The 25,409-nt window shown below is 41.3% G+C and overlaps 1 protein-coding gene across 2 annotated transcripts in view; it reads left to right on the top strand.

Annotated features, from left to right (window-relative positions):
- The window catches only part of LOC125903269 (SH3 and PX domain-containing protein 2A-like), a 62,514-nt gene that overhangs the window by 18,034 nt on the left and 19,071 nt on the right, over positions 1-25,409 (top strand). For both annotated transcript variants that reach the window (XM_049600088.1, XM_049600089.1), the window contains exons 6-7: positions 4,537-4,568; positions 18,480-18,608. In XM_049600088.1, the coding sequence (XP_049456045.1) occupies positions 4,537-4,568; positions 18,480-18,608 (161 nt within the window). The remainder of the gene's footprint in view (positions 1-4,536; positions 4,569-18,479; positions 18,609-25,409) is intronic.

The raw sequence follows: 25,409 nt of genomic DNA, 5'->3' as shown, positions 1-25,409 counted from the left end.
ACAAGCGTTCCAAGTCTGGTTCACCCAACTGGCATATTAGACACCCTTAAAGTTGCCATCTACTGCTCCCTTTTGTGGGCAAGTTTCATTCTCACAAAACCTGTGGTCACTTCACAGTCCTGCAGATGTGCACACATGATGCTGTAGCTACTGTGGAATAGCTTGCACATGCATGTAAACAACACATGCATGCCTCTATAAACTCTAATAAGCCCACAGATTCTGCATACGTATATGCAGAATCTGTGGGCAAGATTTTGGTATCGGAAGTGTTCTGGTGTCTGTTTGTAGGCCGTTTGCAGTCTGAGTAGTGTTGACCATTCACGTTTGAACAGCAGGTAAAGGTTTGTAGAAATTTTCTGCATTTTTATGCAGGTATCTGTTTATAGAGATTAGCCAAAATGACTGGCGTACGGCAGAGGATTTCTTGGCCCGGAATATCCGCTGGCTAGAACGGATCAGCCTGAAATATTGGCCCTTGCCCTAACAGGCTTATCAACATCAAACCGATAGCCGATGGCCTCCAAGATTGGTACACAGATAGCACACACAGGATTTTGTGACGTTGGAAGACATCGACATCGCGCTGAGTTAGCTTCTTTTCATTCCTACTAGAGAATACAAGATGAACACTTGAGCATCTACCTCATGTCTGACCTTACTTTAACCTAAATTTGACCAAAAACTGACTGACTTAACCCTAAAATGTGATGATTAACCTTGTTGTGAATGTGTAAACACATTGTTAACATAAACGATTATGTGTTTTTAGTTTATATTAGAGACAATAACATTGTTTCAAAGTCTTTTCTTGACAGCCCTAAAGCTTAATTTCACATCAGTGTCTCACCACAATGGAAGTTATTAGTGGTTTATATGTGGTCAAACTAACATACTTTCACACTGACATCATAACCACGCTTTGCTGGAGATTTTGGCCTGTTTGCACAAGTTTATTGTGCTTGTGTGTGAGAGAGGATTTAAATAAGAAGCATCATGCTTATCATAAGGATATACGCACAGAAATTACCTACTGCACCCTTTCTGTGTGCAAATCAGACCCCTGCTTATGATCATAATGCTACGCTGGTCAATGACGTTGACCTGCCGACCCCTGAGCTGGAGCTCACTCCTACAGAGGTTAATCTGAGGTCGGGCAGGAGTGTCTGAGTAATGTATACATGAAGCAGGGCAGACACTTGTCCTCCGACTTGGCTAAAAAATGCGAGCAAAGGACTAATGTCTCACACATTCCATTTCTAATAGGCCCACCTACAAAGAGTGAGCTGCAGCTATGTGCAAACAGATGGTTATTCTCAACTTAAGCTTAGGATGGACTCTCATGGGCTTGGATTTTTAATGACGTGTTCAGCCCATGCGTGTACTGTATGTGCATCTCCTGGCATGGGCGTCTACATAATGAAACCAAAACTGTAAAGACTATCTCCCAACTTCTGTGACTCTTTATTGGTTAAGGAGAGGTTAAACTGGATCCCCTGAAACACAGAATCTTAAGCATTTAATAGTGTTTGGACATGTTTTTGCTCCCCTTACCTTCCCCTCATTTATTAGATTTTACTGGTGATAGGAGGAAAGCGCACAGAGCCAGAGTTGTGTGCTCAGTCTCCTCCTGGGAAGAATATTATTCCAGCTATGTGCTAAGGGTCACAAGCGAGCAGGGCAGGTCAAGCATCCACTTTATCCCCATCATTTCTCCCCCAATTCTCTGCAGTATAGTGCTTCCCTTGGTTTCATCTCCACCCTACCAGATTTTTGACAAAATAAGCACTCCATGAAATAGTTCTGTAATGTTTCACATGTATTACAATTAATTTGTCTCATACACTGTCTTGACATGAACAGTGTCTGAAATCATATCCGTCAAGATACTGTAATTTGTCCCTGAGTTTATAAAGTAATACCACCACATACACTGCTCGGTTTTCTTTTTCTGACAAGAATCAGAGAGCTATTACAGCATATATGATGTGTGTTATTTGGATTTTAAAACATATTTTACCTCTTACCTGTAGTGCTGTTTATCATTCTAGATTGTTTTGGTGTGAGTTGCCGTGTGTTGGATATTTGGGCCGTAGAGATGCCTGCCTTTTCTCCAGTTTAATGGAACTGGATACCGTTCGGCTTGTGGTGCTCAAAGCGCCAAAAAAATTAATTTGAAAAATTTACACATGATAATCCACAGACCTTGTTGTGAGCAGTTTTATGTGTTTTCTTTCAACCGAACTACACCCAATAATCATATCACCGCCTAGAAGGAACTGCGCGTTTACCCATGGACGAGAGGCTTGTGACAGTGGTGTCCTCCTCAGCTGAGCTGTAGTGTTAGTTCAGTGGTGCTAGCTTTAGATGCACACTTCCTTCTGCGTGGTGATATGGTTGGCAGGTGTAGTTCAGTAGCAAGAAAATAGTTCCTACATGAAACTGCTCACAACAAGGTCTGTGGATTATCTTGAGTCATCGGATCATGTTTTCTGGAAAAAGACATTGCTGTTGAGTTTTTCAAATGTATTTTTTCGGCGCTTTGAGCACCACAAGCCGAGTGCCATCCAGTTCCATTATATTGCAAACAAGGAAGATATCGCTACGGCCGATATCTCAAACACTCTGCAACTCACACCAAAGCAATTTAGCCTGATAAACAACACTACAGATGAAAAAAAAAAAAAAAGTGTTTTTGAATTTTGGTTGAACTGTCCCTTTAAAGTCACCTCAGTGATACTACGTGCATCATCTCCTCAGACTCTGCTTATCTTTTAATGAACTACAAACCTATTTATGTTGGCTCGGCACGAATGTTAAACATGATTGCATTTTGTGCCCCATCATATCATGTCGTATATAGAAAGTTATGGAATTCATTTCCAGAGTATGAACATCGCTCGAGGACCTAATATAAACATTGTTTTTACCGTGTGTCACAATCCAATTTAATTTGTTGTTTTATTTCAAAATTAGGAAAGTAATGAAGCTGAACTGAGCTGTGAGCTATTACATGTGCGATTGGAAATATCTCATAACTTGTTCATGCATCTGGAAATGGAGAAGCTTTGTGCCAAAAATGACTTTATCTTAAGTAACAGAGGAATACAGTTATTGTTGGAAAAAAAAAAGATGTGATTAAGCATGAAGCGTTGCTTAGTTTGAACAAGGGTAGTCCTTTTATAATGATTGCCAAACACTGACTTATTCAGTGTACCTTTTTGTGTTTGTCCTCTTAAGTGTGAAACTGCGTCTTTGTTGTACAGTGTGAAAAACTTGAAATGCAAAATAGTTAAAATTCTTTTTTTCTGAACACAAACACACAGAGTTGATGAACTTGCTGTAACCTGGCAAGTGTTGGATAAGGTTTATCCAAACATGTACTCATATCCATAACTGGACGTGGCTCCAGTCCTGCTGCTGGCCTCTCCAGAGTGCCAGGTGTCTGTTCCCATCTGCGTCAAACCTCAGCGTCTCCTCAGTGTGCTCTCTCTGCAGCTCAGTGAACTAACCGAGGACGCGCAGGCGGGCGGCACCTCCCTAAATGTACAACAAGCTGCACACCACACGTATACATACGGACCCAGATCCAGAAACGTTGGATGTTTATGCATTTCCATCGTATAACAAATCCTCATCAAGCCGGATTAAGCAATTATGTGAAGTATCATCACTTATGTACCTGCGCTACAATGAATGAAGCGTCCAAATTGAGCTGACAACACTTTAATAATTTAAATGTATTCATCCTGTGTTCATCGTACCGTCGTTTGTTTTGTTTTTTTGCTTCTAAATGACTAATTTCTGTCAAACTGAAATAATAGCTTTGCATCTTCTCGGGCTGAATAGATCCAACAACAGCGACAGACTTACAATTATGCAAATGATCTGCTTCAGCCTAAATAATAATAAGCCAAACCAACCCACACAGACGTGTACAGTAAATGCGCACGCAGTCAGTAGCAAATTGCTGCTCTGTGACTCTTGATGAGCATGAAAGCACAGAGCGGGTTCATTGACACTAATGCTCATCCTTTCAGTGTTTTGTTACAGTCCAGGCTTTGGAACAGAGAGGCGCTTTCACATCTAAACATGAATGGGACTTATCAAGGGGGATATGATACTGTTGTCAAGTAAATAAATGCTGTTCTGTTAAACAGAGGCAGCTGCATCATCCTCACAAGCGCCATGTCCTCTGTTTGAACAGATTCATACACGCTTGGCAGTGTATTAGCTAAAAGATCTGAAGATTTGCTTTGTTACTGTCCTTGACACACTTACTGTAGTCCTCCACACACACCCTTATGTTGTATCCCACCCTGTCTCCCTCTCCCTCCCTCTAGTAGTGGGTCAAGTTCTGCGTGCATTCTCGACGAGGGTTTGGCTGGTACTTGTGTGCCAACTGTACTCGGATGGTCCCGGGCAGAGATTCAGCTGTAACCAGTTTCAGGATTGATCAAGTTATATTAATACTCTGACCTCTCCAGCACTCACACTCACACTAACCATGCTCTTCTGGTGTTGCTTCTTTTGCAGAGAATGTGGAGGCTCGGGAAAACGAAAATCAGGTAAGGACCTAAAATCTTTTTACCTTGGTCAATAGAAGCGGTCTTTTCCATTTTTATCATGTCTCTATTGTATTGACTGGTTACTTGAATGAAGCTGTGATTTGACTACAAATCTGACAATGAAAAAGTGACCTAACCTCTTCAGCTCACTCCTCCTCTCTGCTTGAAGCTAGCACCTTGGGGCTACACTACTACTTAACTGCTAGTAGTATAACACACCCAAAATTCTTGTCAGGGGGTCAAGTTGCCTTGTGGGAAATGTAGGCAACAGGGTATGACTAGGAAGAAGGCTGTTTGGAGCAGAGCTGCAATGATTAGTCCAGTAGGCCTACTTGATAAGTGGATCAACAGAGAATGAATCTGGCACTATTTGAATAATCTATTAATGGTTTCAATTATTTCCAAGCCCAAATTGTAAATATTCTCCACTTTCAGCTTCTCAAATGAGAAGATTTGCTGCTTTACTTTGTCACATATGACACTAAATTTAATATGTTTTAGTTTTGGGCTGCTGATTGGAAATAAAAAAATAAAAAATAAAACAATCTTCACCATGGGCTTGTGAATGACAATTTATTTTTGGTGGCAGAAAAGGACAGTAGTGGTATCGGTGTGAGTGCCAAATAAAATGTAAAAAGCACTTTAACGTATAAATTTCTTAACCGATTGCAATGACTCGTGTCTGTGTCCATGACTTTACGATCTACATGTTGTAGAAAAAAAAAGTTTTGTCTCCAGTTAATTCGAATCTTGATATCTAGCTATAATCATTGCTGCTCAATGCTCAGTAGAAAAGTGTGTGTTTGGCTTATTTGAATTACTTACTTATTTACATGGTGAAAGATAAATCATCGTAAGAAATGTAAAAGCTCATGTTAGTCAAGCATGGATTTGACTAATAGTTGTGGAGAGGTCCCCATGTGATATAATGTAATGTGGAGGCACAACTTATCAACGTGCTAGCACGCTAGCCAGCTAATGCTGTCTACTAACACTTTGATCATAACAAAGTATATTAACTTTCACCTTTGCTCACTTTAGAAAGGCCAATAACTTATGTCCTATAATTTGCATTTAGATTGGCTCCCAACTGCATCCAGTCAGGGTAAATTAAAGGCTCGCTAACATTAGCAATGTAGCTAGCGTGCTACCCATGGCTGATCGCAGCTAGAAACAAACGATGATCCATTGTCAGTTTATAAATCTAAACAAAGAACATGTTTTCTTGTGGTGTCCTTTCCATATGAGCAGTGGTGAAAGTATTCTGTTATGATCAAGGAGTTAAGACGGTGAATTATCACCACGTCACTTATCTGGAGCATCCAGGAGCGATTATAGCCTGAATATCGAGTTTATAATTAACTGGAGGCAAAACTTTATTTCTACGACCGTGTCCTCTGCAATGGTTTTATATAAAAATGAAGGTTATCTCAATCTGTATCCCTGTTCTGACATCCAACGGCACAAGGAGACATTTTCACTCTGGGTATGTCAACTGTTTCTCTCCTATGTCCGCTGTTTTTCTGCCACCAGTAAGCACACGCAACTACTGTGACGTAACTGTGATGTCCATTCAAAATTGGTCAATAGATTAAACAACTAATTGATTAATCAAGAAAGTAATCAGCAGATAATTTAGTTTTTGTTAGTTGCAGCCCTAGTTTGCTCTGCTGGACTGATTTTTATCATTTATTCATCAACAATGTAATAGGAGTGCAGTGCCAAAATGGTCCTCTTCCAGGAGTATGTGCTCTTCAAACACTCATCCTGACCTTACGCTTCTGTATTGTGATGAAATAGTTAAGAAAACAGTGTTAGGTGGGAGAGACCACCTGTTTGTGCCTCTGTTAGGTTCGCTCTGCCAGGGTTGGCTTTGTGTTTGTATGTGAGCGAGTGAGAGGAAGACAGAAAGACTGAGTGACTCAGCTGAGCATGGGGATACAGGCGTAGGAGGCAGCAGGAAAAGCATGAGAGGGGTTTAGCGAACAGCTGTGCAAGTGTTGTGTGTTTGTGTGCGCGTGCATGCAGTCTCAGAATACCCACACGCATTACTAAATTACACGCTAGCCCTGCAATCAGATGCAAAAAGTTGCTGTGGCCATCCTTCCTGCAATCTGCCACAGTTATGTATGACATAGCTGGGCAATGAAAGTCTCACTTAAATGACCTGTAAGTTAATTTTCTGTGGGCGATGCACTCTGAGGAAAAGCTGTGCCGGAGTTGCCACCAAACGAAATAAGACCCCAACCTAATTTCATTATATGTTCCATGGTATTGAGGCTTTACGTAACAGGGAATTCCAGCGACATAGCGAAATGGAAAAATTGTCTTATTTCAGCTGTGTGTGTGTGTGTGTGTGTGTGTGTGTGTGTGTGTGTGTGTGTGGAGTAACCTACATTCAGTCTGTGCAAGATATTAGATTGGTTTCCAGTTATATCCATATCGGCTGCCTGGAAAGTTTGTCATATAGAGCCTGACGTTTGCATGCACAGTTTCAGCTGTTTAATATGAAGGGTTTGGTTTGATAGTAAATATGTTACCAGCTATATTTCCTAAGATGTACATGTTTTTATGCCATATAAATCATTTGATGGGATCAAGTCTACCGGTGCAAACAATAATAACACTCTTTATGTCTGGTGCTCACTGTGATTTACTTCCCCCAGTCAGCATGGAGCACAAACTGTACAAGCCCTCCATACTTGATCTCTAGACCTCCATCATGGTCCCCATGCCGGACATTAGCGGTTAAAGCAGCTGAAAGATTGATCTTTCTCCTTTAGAGCAGGGCAGCAGATAAAGTGCAGTGAGTCTGTGGTGAGTTTGTGCTGTAGCTGCAGCTTATGGTTTCCATAATTACATGGTGCAGGTCTCCCATAAGAGTGTACTGAGCCCCGGCCCCTGAACAGGAGAATGTAGCCCTTCGCCACAAAACTGCCAGCGGTTAGAGGTTTGACTAGGAAGTCTGTTTACCTGGCAAGCAGAGGACATTAGAGGAGCATCTCAGGTTTACGCACTCGCTGCTCTCATTATCATGTTCGTCGTCATGACAATACTGTCATCGTTTTCCTCACTCTTTCTTTGATTTGCTACTTTTCATTGTCTTTAGTGCACCTTTTTGTTGGACTGATAATTAATAGATGATGAAGACCAATGGACAGATTTTCTTAAAGGAAATGTTGTTATATACTTGGGGATTTCATCTCTCATTTGTTTTTAGTAAGATTCTGTCTCAGATTTAATTAATTGTCCTCCAACTGCGACTTCGAGCACTCTGCATTATTGACTCAGCATCAACGCCAGGCCACAAGGTTCAAAGACAGACATACTATCTTCTGTGTAACACGTAATGGAGTTGTCAGGATTGACTGGCGATACCACGCTCGTCAGCATAAATCACTGTCAGATGCTGCCATAACTAAACCCTAAAGGAAGCATCTGTTGACAAGATACCATGGTGATTAAATGCATAACACTTTTTTCCATACACAGGAGAGAACGTCAAGGGGGATCTGTCTCGTAGGTAAAAGAAAACAATCTGAATCTAATTAACTTCAAGGATCAACCGTTGCTTACTTTTTTAGGACGTTGAGGTTCAGGAGATTCAGATCATCTTTAAGTCATCAGCGATAATCTGTGTTCAAAAACAAAGTAAGATGAGCAGTCAGAAACTGAGTAGGAGAGAAAAAGAAACGCAGCGCTCAGGGGTGTAGTGCATGTGAAAAGCAGCTGGAGAGGAGAGGAGGTTTACGTGGCAAGTGGAAACCATTTCAGTGTTGCGCACGGACTGAGGGAGTGTGTTTATGTGTGCAGACTCGCTGTCTTTATTTGAGCTGCGGGTCTCTGGGGGCCTGTAGGGTGTGTGTGTGTGTGTGTGTGCGTGCGCTTGTGTCTATGTGGGTGTTTACATACTGTATGTGGGTACGCGCATGCTTGCTGGGAGGAGAAGGGTTAATGTGTTCACGAGTTGGATGGCGGGGTGGGTCAAGAGGTCTGTGTGTTTGTTTGTATTTGCAGATGGATAAGATTTTAAACTAGCAGGGGAAATCATTAAGGCAAATGAGGACTTCCAAATCACTTTAACAACCATTCACTGTTTCAGCAGCTTCTTTCTCAATGAACAGCGCCCCACTCTTCTACATCCACGCACAATGACTCTCACAGTCACCAAAAGATTCATTTTGTGGGTAAAACCAGGCTCAAACCAAATGTTGCTTTTTAAAATCATAGATGTTGCTGTTTATTTCACGGATACAGCTTTAACATCAGTATAGAGATTTTTTTCCCCCCAAGTTACAACTTAATCTGGCAGCGTTGAGGCTCCACCCTCTCCAGCAGAGAGCAGATCCAATACAGGCCTCTCTGTTTCTGATAAGTGACCTTTTGTCACAGTGGACTCCCACCCTGGAGGCAGCACTTAAAATTTTTGCTCAAAACACCACATTCAAGCCAGAAAATGCTCTGTAATGAATGAGATCACAAATGTTTGTTTATTTATTTATTTATTTATTTGTTTTCTTGTGTAGCGCTAGTCATAGGGATAAGTCATGTTGTTCTTCAATGAACTTGCCTCACAGTTTTAGTTGTCAAGCAATAAAGGAATAAAAAATTCCCCTGGAAAACCTGATAAAGTGGAGGATTGGTTTGAAGTCCCGTTAATTTGTTTCTGATGCTAGACTTTTTGGAAACTACATCTGCAACATGCAGCGTAATGGTAACTACTAGGCTTGTGTGGTATTTATTTTTTCATGCCTTTATACCTTCCTGGAATTTCACCAGGGTATACAGTATATGTGTGCAGTGCAGCCCCATCTCCCACCCAACCCCAACCTACCGCTGACTTCACTGTGTTTCACAAGCTCTCTCTGCATTTTTAGTCAAATAAATAAACAAAATACACTCACAACATGTCATGATACGTAACATTCTTACACCTGTTTTCCTTATTAACAGAGATACAACTGTAAAGGGATACAAGATATCAAATTTTTGCAGATACCTCATATGCCGATATGTAATTTAATTCAGTATGGCCAATAATCTATATCGATATATCCACTTTTTTTTTCTCTACCTAATTTTAGTGATCATCAAGTCTCTTCTGTAGTGGAATCAGCATCATGTTATGCATGCATGCTCTTACTGTGATGGCCCACCAGCAGATGGAGACATGAAATACAATGCGGTGGAGAGCGATGGCATGCTGATATTATCGTGCATCCCTCATAAACTTTCTGAATTAATTTAGTTTCTGTTACCGAACTAAGACGAGCTTGATTGCCTTTCTGACACACCGTAACTCGACAGTAACAAAGGAAGTCTAGTCTTTGTCAGTCATTTTGGCAGTTAGTCCACTGTACCAACAATCACCAGCTCCAGTTTGGTCGAAATAAATCCTTAATTCACCGAGTTAGATGTTGAAAAAAAAAGCTGTTTTCCTTTCGGTCTTTCGGTCTCTCTGCTGTTGCGGGCACGTCACGGGCTGGCTGTTTAAAGTTGGTCCTGTAACGTCATCCCCACCACTGGCCGTCAGCTCAGCTGCTTATTCCACCAGACTGACCTCTGGTGGCACGTGATGTGCACTACATGCAAAACATATAGACAGATGAGTGTCTGTAGTTTTGATGATACTGAAAAACATACTGTCTGGATTTTTAAATACCCTGGTATACCAGTGTACCATGATACCGCCCAAGCCTAATAACTACTGAAGTTTAAGGTATGATGTGGAGTTGTTGTTTTTTTTTTTTAATCTAGCAGCACTGTGGAGTTTTTACAAGAAATATAGTGATTTTTTGCAGTTGTTATGATGACATCACACATCAGTGGGGCCGTAAAGTATGTCACACTTAGGCTACTAGTTTTAGAACTTCGTTTGGCCTACACACACTTTTTTCAATCTCCTGGTGATGCTCATCACGTAGCCTGGGCTTATTATCACATTTATAGTTATCAACGTCGGTGTGCCTGAGTGTGTTACCGAGCTAATGGTCAAAACTCAACTGAAATCATGGATAACAGCTTAACATGATCAAAGATTGTGATTTTCTTAACTCGTCTAGCTTCTCTAGTCAATAGGCTCACTGTAAAATAACAAATCTACCTGGTAACTGTCATCAAAAATATTTTAGTTCATTCAACTCTTTAAATGTTACAAATTGACGTAGATTAGCTTTAACGTTAGTGGAGAAGAAAGGGCTCATTGAGTGTCTAGTGGACACTAGTTGAAACTGAGATGAATAGTTCCAGACAGTTATAACCAATTATAAATACATCTACTCCCTGTGCAAATATGTCAATACCTTTACTCAATTCAAAAGCAGCAGCACTCTGTAAAATGATGGCGATATTGCACAAAGATGGCTCTCCATGCTTTGTACTACTCCCATGCTCATTTGATTGCTAACTGTAAAACTTAACCTCAGTGTGTTCGCGATTTGTCGCAAGTCTGTTTGCCCTAGAACGGTCAAAGTTCTTTGCAATGGCAACATAACACATAAAAATGACTATCCTGCTATGGCGATTTGGATGGGAATATTATTAAAAAAAATTGCGACCCTTGCCTGTATTTGACAATGTATTTTTTCTGTCTAATGCAAATAATATTGTAGTACCTTTTCTTTGGACTTTTGTGGCATTTACACTTTTATCTAGACCTAAAATACTCAGAGGTCCAGCAGACTAAGGGAAGATAATTAAGATGTTCAACAGTTTTTAAGTGCCTTGTGAAGGCCGTCTTACTGTCCGATGATTTTAGGGAAAGTTTCTGTACTATTTGTTTGTGGTCTGCCCCTTCTCCCTCAGGGCCACATACTGATTCAATGACATGAGTACATCTGTACTACATTGAACAGCAGTCCTGTGTCCTTTTCTAATCCAACTGCACATCTGCTGCTGATGAGCCAAACAAAGGCATTGCACTTTGCCAAATTGTGCTCCTCTCAACCCAGATCTGCACTCATAAAGTTACCCCAGGGTTCAAAATATGGCAATAAGACATCAGGCTCGTGCCAACTATGCTATCAACCAAACTGCTTGATCCTGAAAAATCTCTCACAGAGAGAAATTCCTTGGTATAAATGGGTAGACTAGATTCCCTGGTTTCCTCCTCCTGGTGATGAATTATTGCAAAGTTCCCTACTGTCATCATCGTTGGATGGAGCTGATGATGGGTGAGTGGGGGCGGGGGTGGGGGTTGGATGGAGTTAGGTCGTCTGGGAGTGCAAGGGTGGGAGCAGGAAGCACATGTATAAATCTGAGTGAGGAGAGATATAAACACAGAGAGTGGCTAATAGGGCGATCTGGTGGAAGCCAAGAGGAAAATACTTTTCTTTTCAAAGCTCATAAATACTTAATATCTATGTTGTGCATACACATACTAGATTATACACATATAAACACACGCAAGCTCACTCACACATACACACCCACACTTTGTCATTGTTCCCAAACTTTTTGTCAAATGTAACCTCACAGTACTATCAGATGAACTCAAGCACCCCTTCATCAACAGCATTTATCATGTTCCAAATGTGTTTTATGGATATAATAAACTCAATATTATTCAATATAAAAGTGAATGCTTTACAGTATTTGTATTATACAGTTAAATTGTCCGTATAGAAGTGGGTTTGGCTAAGTTTGTACTTGTACACTTGAGACACTGGATTTTTTTACCCAGTTATCTATTGCTTTAGCTAACTGTTTCAACGTATGTGCTCATATGCTAATAGTTTGCATTCATTTTTTTGCTGACTGTGTATGTGGGTATATGCTGTATTTATCTTTATGGAAATCTTAATCACTGTTTTTCCAGATTATTCAGCACAATCCTTCCACATAACCTCTGGCAATTGTGAAAGTACTCTCAGGGCCTGTTTATACGGTTCTGTATATTTCTGAAAGTGGGTATTTATCTTTGTGTTTGCACCTATCATTTACACGTAACCAGCATTTTTCTCGACGAAAATGGAGCTTTTCAAAAATGTCTTCCGAAGTGAAAGTTTTTAAAAAATATCCCTTTCTATGGATACATGTAAACAGGATAGACTGAGATTTTGGAAAACGATAACATTTCCCAGTTCACACATGCCCATTACGCGCCTGGTAACCACAACAACAATGGTGTTGCCAGGTTGTTTACATTGTGTTAGCACTTTTGGGACTACTTACGAGCTTACAAATGAACTTAGCACTGCTGCATCAACATCACCGCTACATCAGCGAACAAAGACGTAGGCTGTGCCAAATATTAGTAAGTGCATAGCAGCTAACTATGCTACACAAGATTAAAATGTAGTTTATCATTGTTTTTATCACTAGCGCCAAGAGGAAAACAAAACACTGTGCATGCGCAGAACCTTCTTCTATGGTGTTTGACATATGGTGTATCGCCACCTACTGGCCTGGCATGCTAATTGTAGCAAAAAGCTGCCGTTTTTGTGTTTTCGTGTAAACAGGGATATCGTTTTCACAATGAATCGTGTAAACCCGGATTTTTTTTTTTTATACGGGATAAATAAACAAGTAAACAAGGCCTTAGTCGGAAATCACCACTCTATAGAAAGGTGAAGTCCATCCAGTTCAGGTGAACCACAGTGGGACCTTGTTGCGTAAAAACATATTTACAGCAGTGAGAGGCAAGAGACTAATAATTTTTTTATCCTGTCTAAATTGTGCCGTGAAATACATGTTTGTCAGTTCAAGATAATTTTGCAAGTCAAGAAAGTTGCAGTTTCCCAGTAGCTCAGTAGGTAGAGTGGAGGCAGTGTCCTTGCCTCAGCGACCGCGGGTTTGATTCCAGCCTGTGTTCCTTTTACTGTATGTCGTCCGCCTTTTAGGCTTCAAACTTGTCTGGTCATTAAAGGCAAAAAAGTCCAAAAATATTCTTTAAAAAAAATAGAAAGTTGTGGTTTCTTGACTACGCAGGCTAGACTTATGTAATTGACGTCATACCTTTCTCTCTTGCTGAGACTATGATGCCTGTGTGAGGTTCTTTGGATGTATAAAACCAGGTTGTTGGCTACCTCAAATTATGTGTCCATTCCTAGATTACCCTGTAAGTTCCTCTTGTTCCTTTAGTCTTTAAGAGCCCTCAGATCAAAAGAATTAAAAAGGTTTTTCATAAAAATTAATCAAAGTTATTAATATTGTTTTAACAGGAAAAAGTAGTGTCTGTATACAGGGTGGCGTAATCCTGGAGTGCCGAAATCTCACTCTGTCTGTCAGAGCTAGATCAAATGAATGATTCATAATTAATGTGTGTTCTGAAGCCTAAGTTTTACACAAACAATTGTCATACTGGTTTAAATAAACAGTCAGATTGTATTTCCAGATGTTTACTGAGCAACAGTTTTTGTGAAAGGAATTAAAGGCCTGTCCCAAAGAATAGCCTGATTTTAGTGATTTAAGCAAAGTATTGCCTGGGCTATTAACTTAAGTTTTATTGTAGTTCACTGAGCGGTTTCACGCCAAACTAAATCGAAAAAAAAAAAACAATGATAAACTGCGTGCTTCTTGACTTGCAAAATTCTGTTTTAAATTGACAGACATCATCTGTGTAAATGATTACACAATTTAAACGTGATCAAAAATATACTGTCTCTTGCCATTGACTACCATACATATTTTTTTCCAAAATGAGGTCCCATGGGGGCCACTGGAAGGGTAAGGACTTGGTCTCTCTATGATACCGAACATTTTCAGGCAATGACTGATTTAAGTCCTGTAACTTTACAGGGCTGATGCATTTCACTGAGACCTTGATGTGTACACAGTAATTTATGTAGCTCATTTTATACTATTTGTTTTATAGCTGTCTTCACACAGTTCATTTGAAATTAGACCTATCCTGTCCAAGACTGTTTCACCTCATTTTCCTCACATATGTTCCCCTTGTTCTGGCTCTGTCTTCCTGCTGTTGCAAAACATTTCATTTCCTGAATGAGGTTGAAATATTAGCTTTTGTTTTTCAGGCCTATTGACTTTGCTGACAAAGTCTTTATTCACCTCAGGTCTCAGATTTACGGTTCACTCACTGCGGTAGTTAATTGTGTGTTGTAGAAACCTCCATTCACATAATTTTACATAGAGTATGGTTTTATGAGATCATGACCTGCTGAGTTTTATGTCTATCTGTCTTGAAATTATATTGTGAACGTGGCTGTTTTTTCTTTTCTTTTTCTTTTCTTTTTTTGGTTAAGACAACGTCGAGGACAGCAAACATGTCTGAAATTAGGTTCCTAGCAGGTCTTTATTTTATTTCAAGGTAAGATTTAGTATGAAGTAAGCAAAGGCACAGAATAAATCCACAGGTTGTGGTTTGAGAAGAAGGAAATTTACTGATCATGAAAAAGTAAAGAGTAGCTAATTGAAATTGCCCGCAGTAAAGACGCTTCATACTAATAAATCTGTAAATCCAGACAAGCCAAGACCAGCGGTGATGGCCGGGAACTTGATTTACACATATTCAGATTCCCATACTGAATACAAAATGCATCATATCTGAAAAATGCATTTTAAAATGAAGTTAAGTGGGGAAAAAAATACATTAACGTATTTAATTTAAATGAAAGTGACATGAGTGACTTACAAAATGACTAAGTTCTGATAATAGAGTTGGGTAAATTTCCGGTTTTGTCAGTCCAGTCCAGTGTATGAGCTTAAAGTAGCCTACATCAGCAACCTGTGCCGACAGCATCATGGCAGTAAATTTAACTTGTATTCCATTAGAAATCAGCAATTTGACAATGGGATAACACAATGTTTATTTATAACCAGACTACAACATGCCACTAGTGTCTGACAGGATGTCGAAATTTACTGATGAGCCGAGTACTGATAACATGAGATCTAATTTCAGTCGTGGTGGGAAGAGCGACACATGTTGCAATTGTTTAATAGAAAGTATACTTGTTTTTTGGGGTGACGAGACATGGCAGACTCTGTCAAGACAACTAAGACTATCAGACACAAAGGTGGACTCACGAATGCAGACTGAGACGAAATCCTAAGTTCAGTTTTGCCTCCGTATTTCACAACAAAACCCAAAATGAGGTGGCAGCTGGCTCGAGCGAGATCGCCAAGGAGCTGAAAGTTTTTAGTAAATGAGCGTTGCTAATAAAAACCTACTTGCTACTATACTACTAAAGTCACAGTATAAAATGTGTGTTTTCTGTTTAGAAAGAACAAATGTAGGAAGATAGCAAGTAGTCGGTGGAGATTCTCAGTCATCCAGGTCATGGTAATCGTAAGTGCTAATATTGTAGGCAACTGGACTTGCTTGCGATTCTTGAAGACATTTTGCCTCTCATCCAAGAAGCTTCTTCTAAGAGCTTCTAAGAAACCAAGAGCTCACGTGACCCCTACGACTCTGCAAGGGTTCCCACCCACACAGGGTTTATAGCCTGCAACTTCGTACCAGTCATTTAGAACTGAAGAAGCTTCTTGGATGAGAAGCAAAACGTCTTCAAGAAACGCAAGCAAGTCCAGTTGTCTACAATATTAGCACTTTCGAAGATAGCAAGTAGGTTACTCACCCGTCTTTTATGTGGTTCAGTCTCCAGTCTGATCTCAAGTGTACAGCTATTAGCTACGTGGTTTGTTTACATGACATCACAGAAGTGCATCAGTGTGGACTGAGAACTCCGATATGACATGATGAAGCATAATAGTCAGACGCTCACTTGCTGTTGGGATGCAGTGTCATTATGTGCCATTAGGGAGTGGCTGTTACGAGAAGTGTGACACCTAGTGGTAACATTTGGTATACTGGTCTGGAGTGCTGTTTGGCTTACTATTAACCGGTTTGAAAACTTGAACACCAGCCCAACCCTAACTGACAGTAATTTTAAGTCTTTATGTGTATGACTGTTAAATAGTCATGTAATAGCAGCAAAGCATGTCTGAGTCAGTCCTCTCATGTCCCCGTTAAGTCGTCATTATTATTGATCAGCCTTAAATGACCTGTGAGTTAAAACAAACCACTCAACCGCACGTTTCCAAGAATAGCGTCAAAACAAATATCTCTGTTTGCTGTAACTAATGTAATTGCTGTCATATTACACTTTGAAGAACATGAAGGCTCTACCCAGAATTTAATAGTAACGTTCTTTCCAGTGTTTTTTGCACCCAGCGTTGCGGTTTGACAAAACATCTTGCACAAATAACGTGAAGCTTCATAAACCACAGGCCAACCACAGTAATTCAGTGTCAGGCTCTTTGGCAGTTTTAGCATTTGAGATGTTAATGCTGCTGAGTTCATCTTCATAAGTTATGAGCTCCTTGACATTTAAATTTGGTTCCCGAATTGACTGCAAAATACTATCCCAAGACAAAAATGTTAATCTTTAGTCTGAAGGACTGTTGCCAGGTCAGCTCTTTGGAGAAATGACAGCCTAATCCATGTTGTCTCAATCATGCCTTATCTAAGCCCCAAACCTTCCATCTATTGGACTGAATTGTTCCTATTTTCCATCCTCAGGATAAAACAGTGGCCCTCTTTCCAGAAATAACTGAAAGTGTGGCTTTTCCCTGTCTACTTGTGACAATATTTTGCTGGAAATATTTGTTGATTATGTGAGTCCAGAGCCCACAGATTTAATTTTACACTACATTTACTGACGACAGTTAGTAAAAGCACCAAGCGACTGAAAAAAACAGATTGTGATCTCTACTGTGTTTGTAGAGCCTTTACTGTTATTCAAACACACCATAAAAAGTACATTGTGTATCTGCTGTAGCAGCCTTATTAGTGTAAACAGATAAAATCTAAAGTGTGCAGACAGAAGCTCTCATCTGTCTGGAGCTTCGAACACAGTGGTCAGCTGAAGCTCTTGTTAAAGTGTGAAGTGAATGTCAGCTGTGGTTGTGTCTGGATTCCAGCTGACGCTTGTTAGATCTGCTTAAGTTCATTCAGCTATGCTTGTTTTAAGGATTCCTCATGATTAAGGCTTCAGCCGGGCTCAGTCGATGCAGCCTTACTCATGTGGGGGGGGGGGGGGGATGGTGTAGTTGTTTGCAATATATCTGGGAATGTATGGTTTCTATACATGTTTACAAATGAAATCTGATTTTTCTGTGAATTCCTGTGGTAAGTTAGAGTGACCAAACTGTGGTTAAGCAGTGGATGGTAACCAAGTTATGAAAGCAGGCACAAACTGAGAAAAAACTAAGTCACTGCTGGTGTTTACATGGTTAACTCAGTGAAGTACAGAAAGGAAGATTTCCATTGGCTGGGCTGCACGCTGTAGTCAGAGCTCTAGTGTTTCATGGAGACAGAGGGCCATCCCTCTGAGCACAGCTCCAGCCCCTTCATCTGGTTCTATTTAAGGCCTCGAGTGCCGACTCTTATGATTGGCGTACACAACCCCCCTACTCTTCCTCCAGCTCCAGCCCCAAACTGAGGAGAAGGAGGCTTTTTAGCAGATGGTTTATTTTCCAAGGGAAACCATTTCTTTCTCCCACTCTACTGTCCTGTCCTCAGCTGGCTTTAGCTCACTTTTCTATCACTGTTGCAGCTCCTTCTGCTCTCTCACTGCTCTTGCTCTTTCCACTGTGTTAATGTGCCTACCTGCATCTGCTGACCCAGGCCCAGCTTTGTCGGACAATCAGGATGAGGCCCCTTCAGTAACACAGAATGGATTTTCTGCACATGACTGCTTGATCCTACACTTTTTAGGGGGAGATTGTTTTCCTAGGCTTTCAGCATCTCCATTGCCCTTGTTGTTGGGCTGGAGGGGGATGCAGCTCTATGGCTAGACTCTCAGGAAGATGCACTGAGCCCTGTGAATATTGTGATTGGCTGAGCTCTACAGACAAAGTGGCCTATGGCACAACGAGTGCCCAGCAGTCGTTCTCGTGGACCTATGGCTGGCAGCTGGCTGACAGCATGTTTTTTCCCATCAACCCCAGGTGTGGATGCTTCGGATCCCATGCTCCTGGAACAGTATGTGGTGGTGGCCAATTACGAGAAACAAGAGCCTGCAGAAATCGGCCTTCAAGCGGGCGAGGTGGTCGACGTCATTGAGAAGAGCGAGAGTGGTGAGTAGTCAAAATGCAAACGCAACAAAGACGTGTTGAGCAGGAAAGGAACATGCATGCTGTGTGTATTTGAGAAACAAAGTCTTTAATGGTTCAGTTAAACATGCAGCACTTTTCCCTGACTCAACCCCTTTCACCTCCTTTGTCCAGAGCTAGCTGTTACTTAGCCCCATCTGGAGGCTCACTTTGGCCTGCAGTCAGCCCTGTTTTTTCCCACTGTTGGTTTAGGCCGGGGGCCAGAATGTTGCCTCTAGCAAGAGGAATGTCTTCCAGACTCGTATTAATTATTCCACCTCACTTAAATGGAAAGCCAGCAAGACATGCCGGATTTACAAATGCCAGCTGCGGAGAGTCCTTAGTCAGCTGTTTAACCTCTGGAAATAGCTCGCAAACAGGGCCAAGATCATGTTTTAGGATATATGTGACTCAGTTTGACAGCATTTAATGTTTAATGAGTCAGTAGCACGCTGATGTAAAGCACAAGTTTGTGATATTCTTGGAATATGCTGTAATGCCTCCAGGAACTTGCATCGATTATTTATTTATTTTTTTTTTTTTCAGCAAATGCACATGAATAAACTTTGAAAACTGGTGAGATGTTTTTGTAGACTTTATGACAAAAAGACACCAGAAAAACTACTGTCGTTACATGTCATTTGTGAATACTACAATAAGGCTACCTGCCCAAATCACTTTTATGTTGAAGGGAATTTGCCATATGAAGCACAAGAATGGCTAGACCCAGTAACAGGGTCTGACGATGGGCTTAAATGGTGTGCTGAGACAGTAAAACAGTAATGGGACTCATGTGTTCCTCAGTGGGAGGATGGGGACGGAGGAAACAGTGACCAGGAAGGCAATTGGACTTGGGTTTCATGATGGGTGTGAGTGAAACGCCATGCCACACTGGCCTCAAGGAAGAGGGTCTGCGGAGTGGGACTGCTTTGAAGTGTCACGTGTCCTGCCTTCGGGGTTCATGTATTTGTTTTCACTCCCTGCTCCAGTAGGATTTCAACCCAATGGGGAGCCACAGGGAGGCGGATATTCCAACACCTTGAAGTCCTTTTATCGGGAGGCCTTATATGAGAGCTTTCCTCCATGAATTTGAACTGCACAGTCCTTTGCTTTTAAGTAGAGGCCCCCTTTACTTTTGTATTTCAGCTGACCACTGCGCAAAGTTATACTGGTTGATGTGCGTGTTGATGATCCATGCAGAATGTGAAACTCATGCACTTCAGTGGTCTCATTGCAGATTTATGATTTCCAGGCTTCCAGGTGTTATTACCGTAGCTTAGTTTCCATGTTATCATTGCTTTGTTTCATCTTCGTCTCCTCTGTGGAGGCTATATTTTGTTACCGCTCGTGCTTCGGCTCATTCATTCATCTCTGGTTTGGATTTGTCATGTGTTTCTAGAAAGCAAAACAGCAGACTCCGGGCTCCTTAAAACACATCCTAAAGCTCTTTGACAGTTTTATTACACACGGACGGACACTTTCACAGAGATCTGAAGTAAATACACCCCCCCACATCTTGCTATAGAGATTGTTTCCAGCAGCACAGCTAGAATTTAACTAAAATCTCAACACCTCCTGCAATAGAGGCCGTCTAAATCTGCTCTATTTGGCTGAGTGACATCACTCCATATCCATTTGCCAGTACTAACAAGACCAGGTGCGTGCTAAGAAGATTTCAGAGCTCATTTGATTTACCATCCATTACCTTGCAGGATAAGTACAAAACCCCTAAATGGTTTCTGACAGATTGATCTGTGTATTACACAGCTAAGTAGTGAGTATGCTGCGTTCGAGGCACTAAAAGGTGTCTGTTACATTTGTAATGATAAAAGGGTTGTATAGATTTTTATTAAGTCTCCAGCTATAGTCACATATTTTCCTTTAAAGCACATTCAAACCAGCATGGGTTCCCCCTGTAGAGTCTTTGGATGCAGTGAGTGGAAAATATCTGCATGCTGTCATATTGCCTTCTAATTTAGTATCAGCATTGTGTGTCTGGCGGGTTTTGTATGAGATTTTTTCTTACACAAAAGGTGTAAGAGTACGAGAGTGTGACGTGACGAATCTACAGTGAAAATGGAAAACTACAGCGCTGTTATTTTTGACGTTCACCCCAATCCTTCAGCAGAAGTCCCGCTGTTAAAGCTACTGTACCATAGACTTTGGCTGTGACTGCTGCCCAGCGCAGTTATCGACTTTTCCTTACCTTGGATTAGATAATATATGCCTTTGACAGGGCAGTGAATCTAGGTCAGACCTATAAGAGGGCTCAGCTTTCTTCACTTTTCCAGCCTGCCGTCCCGAGCCAAGACAGTATTTTCCATTGCAGTGGCTTGACGATACAGTTTGTGTCTTGGCACGTGTTTCAGTTGGTACAGTATTTTGTATTGATTTCTGTCAGGGGTTTGAAGTAGGTGCAGTATGCTGTGAATCAACAGGGTGGACCAATCACAGCTTGATGTCCTGTTACAGCATTCAGCTTTTGGGAATAAAACCATAAGAGTAAATGCATGGCTTAATCTACAGGAGCAAAATGTTACAGAAGGTACAATTCAGTATTGTCAATAGCTAAAATTTGTTTTATAATCATCAATTCCGTCCTCAGTCCCTCTGCCGCTATTTTATTTGTCTCTTTTATGAGAGTTTGCCAGGGGTAGATGCTGGCTCAGGAGGAGAGAGTAGTGCAGGGAGAAACTCAGGGAGAAAATGGAAAAAGCCATTTCCTGCCAAAGTTAGTGGTTCAGAGAGGTTGGTTCATTATAATGGCTTAATGGATCCTCCAGGATGCCTCCTCAGTTTACACTATATTGGAGAGATGTTAACCAAAGCTAAGCTAGCAGCCTTGTTGGTCAGTTCGGATGCTCTGTATCCAGTGGTTTAAACTTTGCCCTTTAATAGAGCAGCATGTCGGAAAGGAACAAAATAATTTGCAGTCACTCCTGGAAATATTGTGCTTATTGCAGCCAGTTTGCCTACACCTCAAGGGCAGCGTTAGGCACGTTGTGCCCAGTTCTGTGTAGAAAATCTCTCTCTGTGGACCAGTGAGGGTTTAACTTGTCTCCAGTCCAAGTCTACATCAGCCTCTATGAATTACAATCTGCCAAATGAACTCCAGGAATGCCTGTCTGTTTTGGAGAGGCTAGCTCACATCCGTCAGTCCCTCCAGCTCCCCCAAGACCCCCTGGCACCACCCATATGCAGTGTGTATTGTATCCACCCTTACTTAAGCAGGGTGGAGTGAGGGAAATTTCAGGAAGACCCTGAAGGGCCACAGTGATCTTATCTGTACCAAATTGCCTCTTTTTGTCCTCATGAACACTAATGATTTTAAGTTTGACAAATTGAGCCGTAGAGAAGCTAGAAGGTAACAGCGGTATCCTGCAGGTGATGTTCAGCCGCCTGGCTCAAAGCCCAAAGAGACTGCTGGAGTCAAATCCTGGCAGATTAAGGAGGTCTGGCCCTCAGTGTGGCATGATGGATGTGCAGGATGTCTTCTTTACCTTCAAATGGAGAAAAAAAATGGACCAGTACAATAACGTCTCTGCTCTCTGTCTTCAGGCTGGAAGCAAGATGATGTAAGGGCTCAGCTCAGCAGGAGCTCAATCTTCAGAGAGGGCAAATCCTTTTTGAGATCACTCCAAAAGCACAGACTTACTGTTGCTCTCTAAAGGATTATTCCTGTAAAAATTTAAAGTTATCTATTAAATTATACAAGGCAGTATTTGTGTCATGGAAAACAGTCCTGTTCCAGATAACTACCAGAGTTTAGTGAATCTGTTTTTTGCACCATCAGATTATTTTAGTTCTTTTAATTGTTTTAAGATATGCTAACAGCTAGCTTCAAGTACTGCTGTGTCTAAGTCATAGACTGTACACAAATCATTGACATAGCCACCATGATGTCACCCATTGGTTTGCGGATTCCAGTTTCAAACAAGCCTTCAGGAACAGCGCCGGGCTTTAAAGCCCATTTTACATAGTACATAGTGTTTGGGTCTGTCAGTTGATGTCATGGGGAAAAAACCTTTCCTTATGGACTCACATTTTGAATGAGACATCTGTAAATCCGTTTGGTTCATTAACATCGCTTAAGTCTATAAGAGCTGGACAGTCAAATAATTTTATCCCCATTCAAGTTAGCAGAGGGCTAAACTGAAAGCTATCCGCCTGACTGTCTTCAGTCACGAGTGCACTTTTATGATGTGAAAGATTCAGGTAATTTCATACATCACAAAAGAGGGGCGCAAAAGTTGGGCTTCTTTTTGTCACAAAACTGCTTGCCTGATGAAGGTCTAGTCAAAATGTTGCTGCATTGAAATAATTATCTTTGTAAGTCAGACAGTGTTGTGTTCAGACAGCGGAAATTGAGCTTGTTTGGCTTCATGTGCCACTGAGCAGCTTTCATAGATATGAACAGAGCACTGCATCCAACACTCTATCCAATTCTCTTTATACATCTACTGGTTTGAAGCCTAGAATTTGGCATTTTGGCCAACGCCATCTTGGATTTTTGGAGCCAGAAGTGACAAGAAGGTGGAGCTGGTGGATCTGACTGAGCCCGAGGACGCTATCAGCAGACAGCCTGTGACTCAAAGCCGCCACGCCCTTAATTATGTGTAACTTAAAGCCTGAATAAAATTGAAATGGGTATATGTTATATAAAAACTCAGTCCATACAGTTGTCATGACAATTGATGTTAACTACAGAGACCCAAACCAGTTTTTGTACCAGGCTGTCAACATCTTTTTTTTCTATTGTTAAGTCATGCATTTTAACATGGGGGTCTATGGGGATTGACTCGCTTCTTGAGCCAGCCTCAAGTGGTCATTCGAGGAACTGCAGTTTTTGGCACTTCTGTATTCAGCTCCAGAGGTTGCCACTTGCTCTAAGTACCCTTACAGAGCTGCTAGCATGGCTGTAGATTCTTGTTTGAGCTGTCATACATGGACAAAAACAAGCAGGGGGGACACAACCTTGGTAAATGTAAAAAACTTGAAACCTTAAGTATTTATTGTTTCACCCGAGACACGCTCCTAGGTCCTCATGTTCATCCTGCGTAGATTATAATGTAATAAAATGACAGGTGACTTTCTTCTCTACCTAGATAATAGCACCAAAGAGTATGTTGCCGTCAATAGCTCAGGTGATAAATGAGACAGCTAGCATCAGCATCCCTGGCTCTTGCAAGTGTGACAGCTACATGTGTACTGGCTGTCCCGATTTTCTGTCCCTGATATGCAGGAGGATTAAGGGCAAGGTCAGCGTTGAGCCTCGAGTGCGTCTAGTGCTCAAACCCTCAGTTTCCCAGTTTGGTATGTGCAGTTTCAGCAAGAACATGTTTCCTTGTATAAAGGAGGAAAAACCCTATAATTCTTGTCAGTGAACCACCAACGACATGATACAGAAAACCTGCCAAGTGTTAAACGTCTTTTTTTAAGCCGAATTTGCAGCAGCAGATGGAAGACACATTATCCACTCATAGTAATCCCCATCTACCACATTCTTTTAGCTTACCATAGGAAGCACTAATGACCGTCTCAAGAAATTAACCTTATCCTGTATTTTTAGATATGGAAACTCAGATGGGAGGTTTGTAACTCGCTTTTCTACTTGCTTTTATTTTCTTGCATCCTGTCATGGAGGCAGAGGAGTTGAAGAACAGGAGCAATAACGGCTTTTAAGAGCACAAATTTGTGGTAATAATAGTGTAGAAATCAGTCTGTGGAGCCAAAAAGGTGCCTCTGTGTCTCACTCAAGAATTGACCATTGAGTCAGACCAGCATTTTAAGGGGTGGTCTTTCAGATACTCAAGGACTGCTGTGTCTCCAAATCAGTGGAGCCCAGAGAGCACACAGGCTGGGGGCTATAGCTTAGTTGAGACCATGAGGAGATCCTTTCAGAGGCTGGGAGGGAGAGAAGGTTGTTCCTTAGGTCAACATCAGCTCTTGAAAGTCTTGTTGTGCCGTTTTCACCCTCCCCCTCCTCGTACCAGAGACACTCAGGTAATTGAAACCCAGTGTTTTATGAATACTGGAAATGTGTGTATATTGGGCTGGATCCCTTCCCCCCTGTGCTTTGATACTGAATCCACTGTTAATGAATACAGAAGCTGGAAATGAATGGGGTTTTCTCCTGCTTTACTCAACAGTGGTGTCAGATATCTGCAGGACTGCTGAGCCACTGCATTCCTCATCATTTCAGGTCGTTAAAAAAAAAAAAAAAAAAAAAAAAAAAGCCTCCTCCTCTCGCTGCTGAATCTGTGGTTCTCATATTCATGCTGGATGTGTAGAAATCGTTTGTGAGTATTTCAGAGTTACTCCCAAACAAACTCTCAGCACAGTTTGAGGTCTATTTGTCTCAATGATAAATGTGCAGGGATGAGTAGGACGTTAAGGAGCATTGCAGTGTCACGCTGTGTTATGTATATCGTTCCTAAGGTGATTGATTGTGTACGTAGATTGCGGTTTTGTTTTATAGGTCAACCAGTCACCTTAGGAAAAACCCAAAATGGCATAAATCTAGTTTCTTGTTGCAGCTGAGAATCTGTTGTTGATTACAGTAAAAATGAAGCCCGGGTCTTAAAGCTGATAGAGTTTCCAGATGGCAGATACTGTATAAGAGACAAATAGAGCGCAGAAATGCTGCTCACTCTCATGATATGTCTGTCCACTGTATCTGCACTTGCAGGAGTGGAATATAAGTAAAGTGAGACTATGAGGACAGCGCAATAAAAGTCTGACTTTCTCGTTGCAGTAGTATCTATCTCAGTAGCATTTTTCCATCTG

Source organism: Epinephelus fuscoguttatus, linkage group LG16 (genome assembly GCF_011397635.1).
Source record: "Epinephelus fuscoguttatus linkage group LG16, E.fuscoguttatus.final_Chr_v1".
Classification (NCBI taxonomy): domain Eukaryota; kingdom Metazoa; phylum Chordata; class Actinopteri; order Perciformes; family Serranidae; genus Epinephelus; species Epinephelus fuscoguttatus.
Note: the sequence above shows the minus strand (reverse complement) of the source record. Positions and strands in the feature narration are given on the sequence as shown.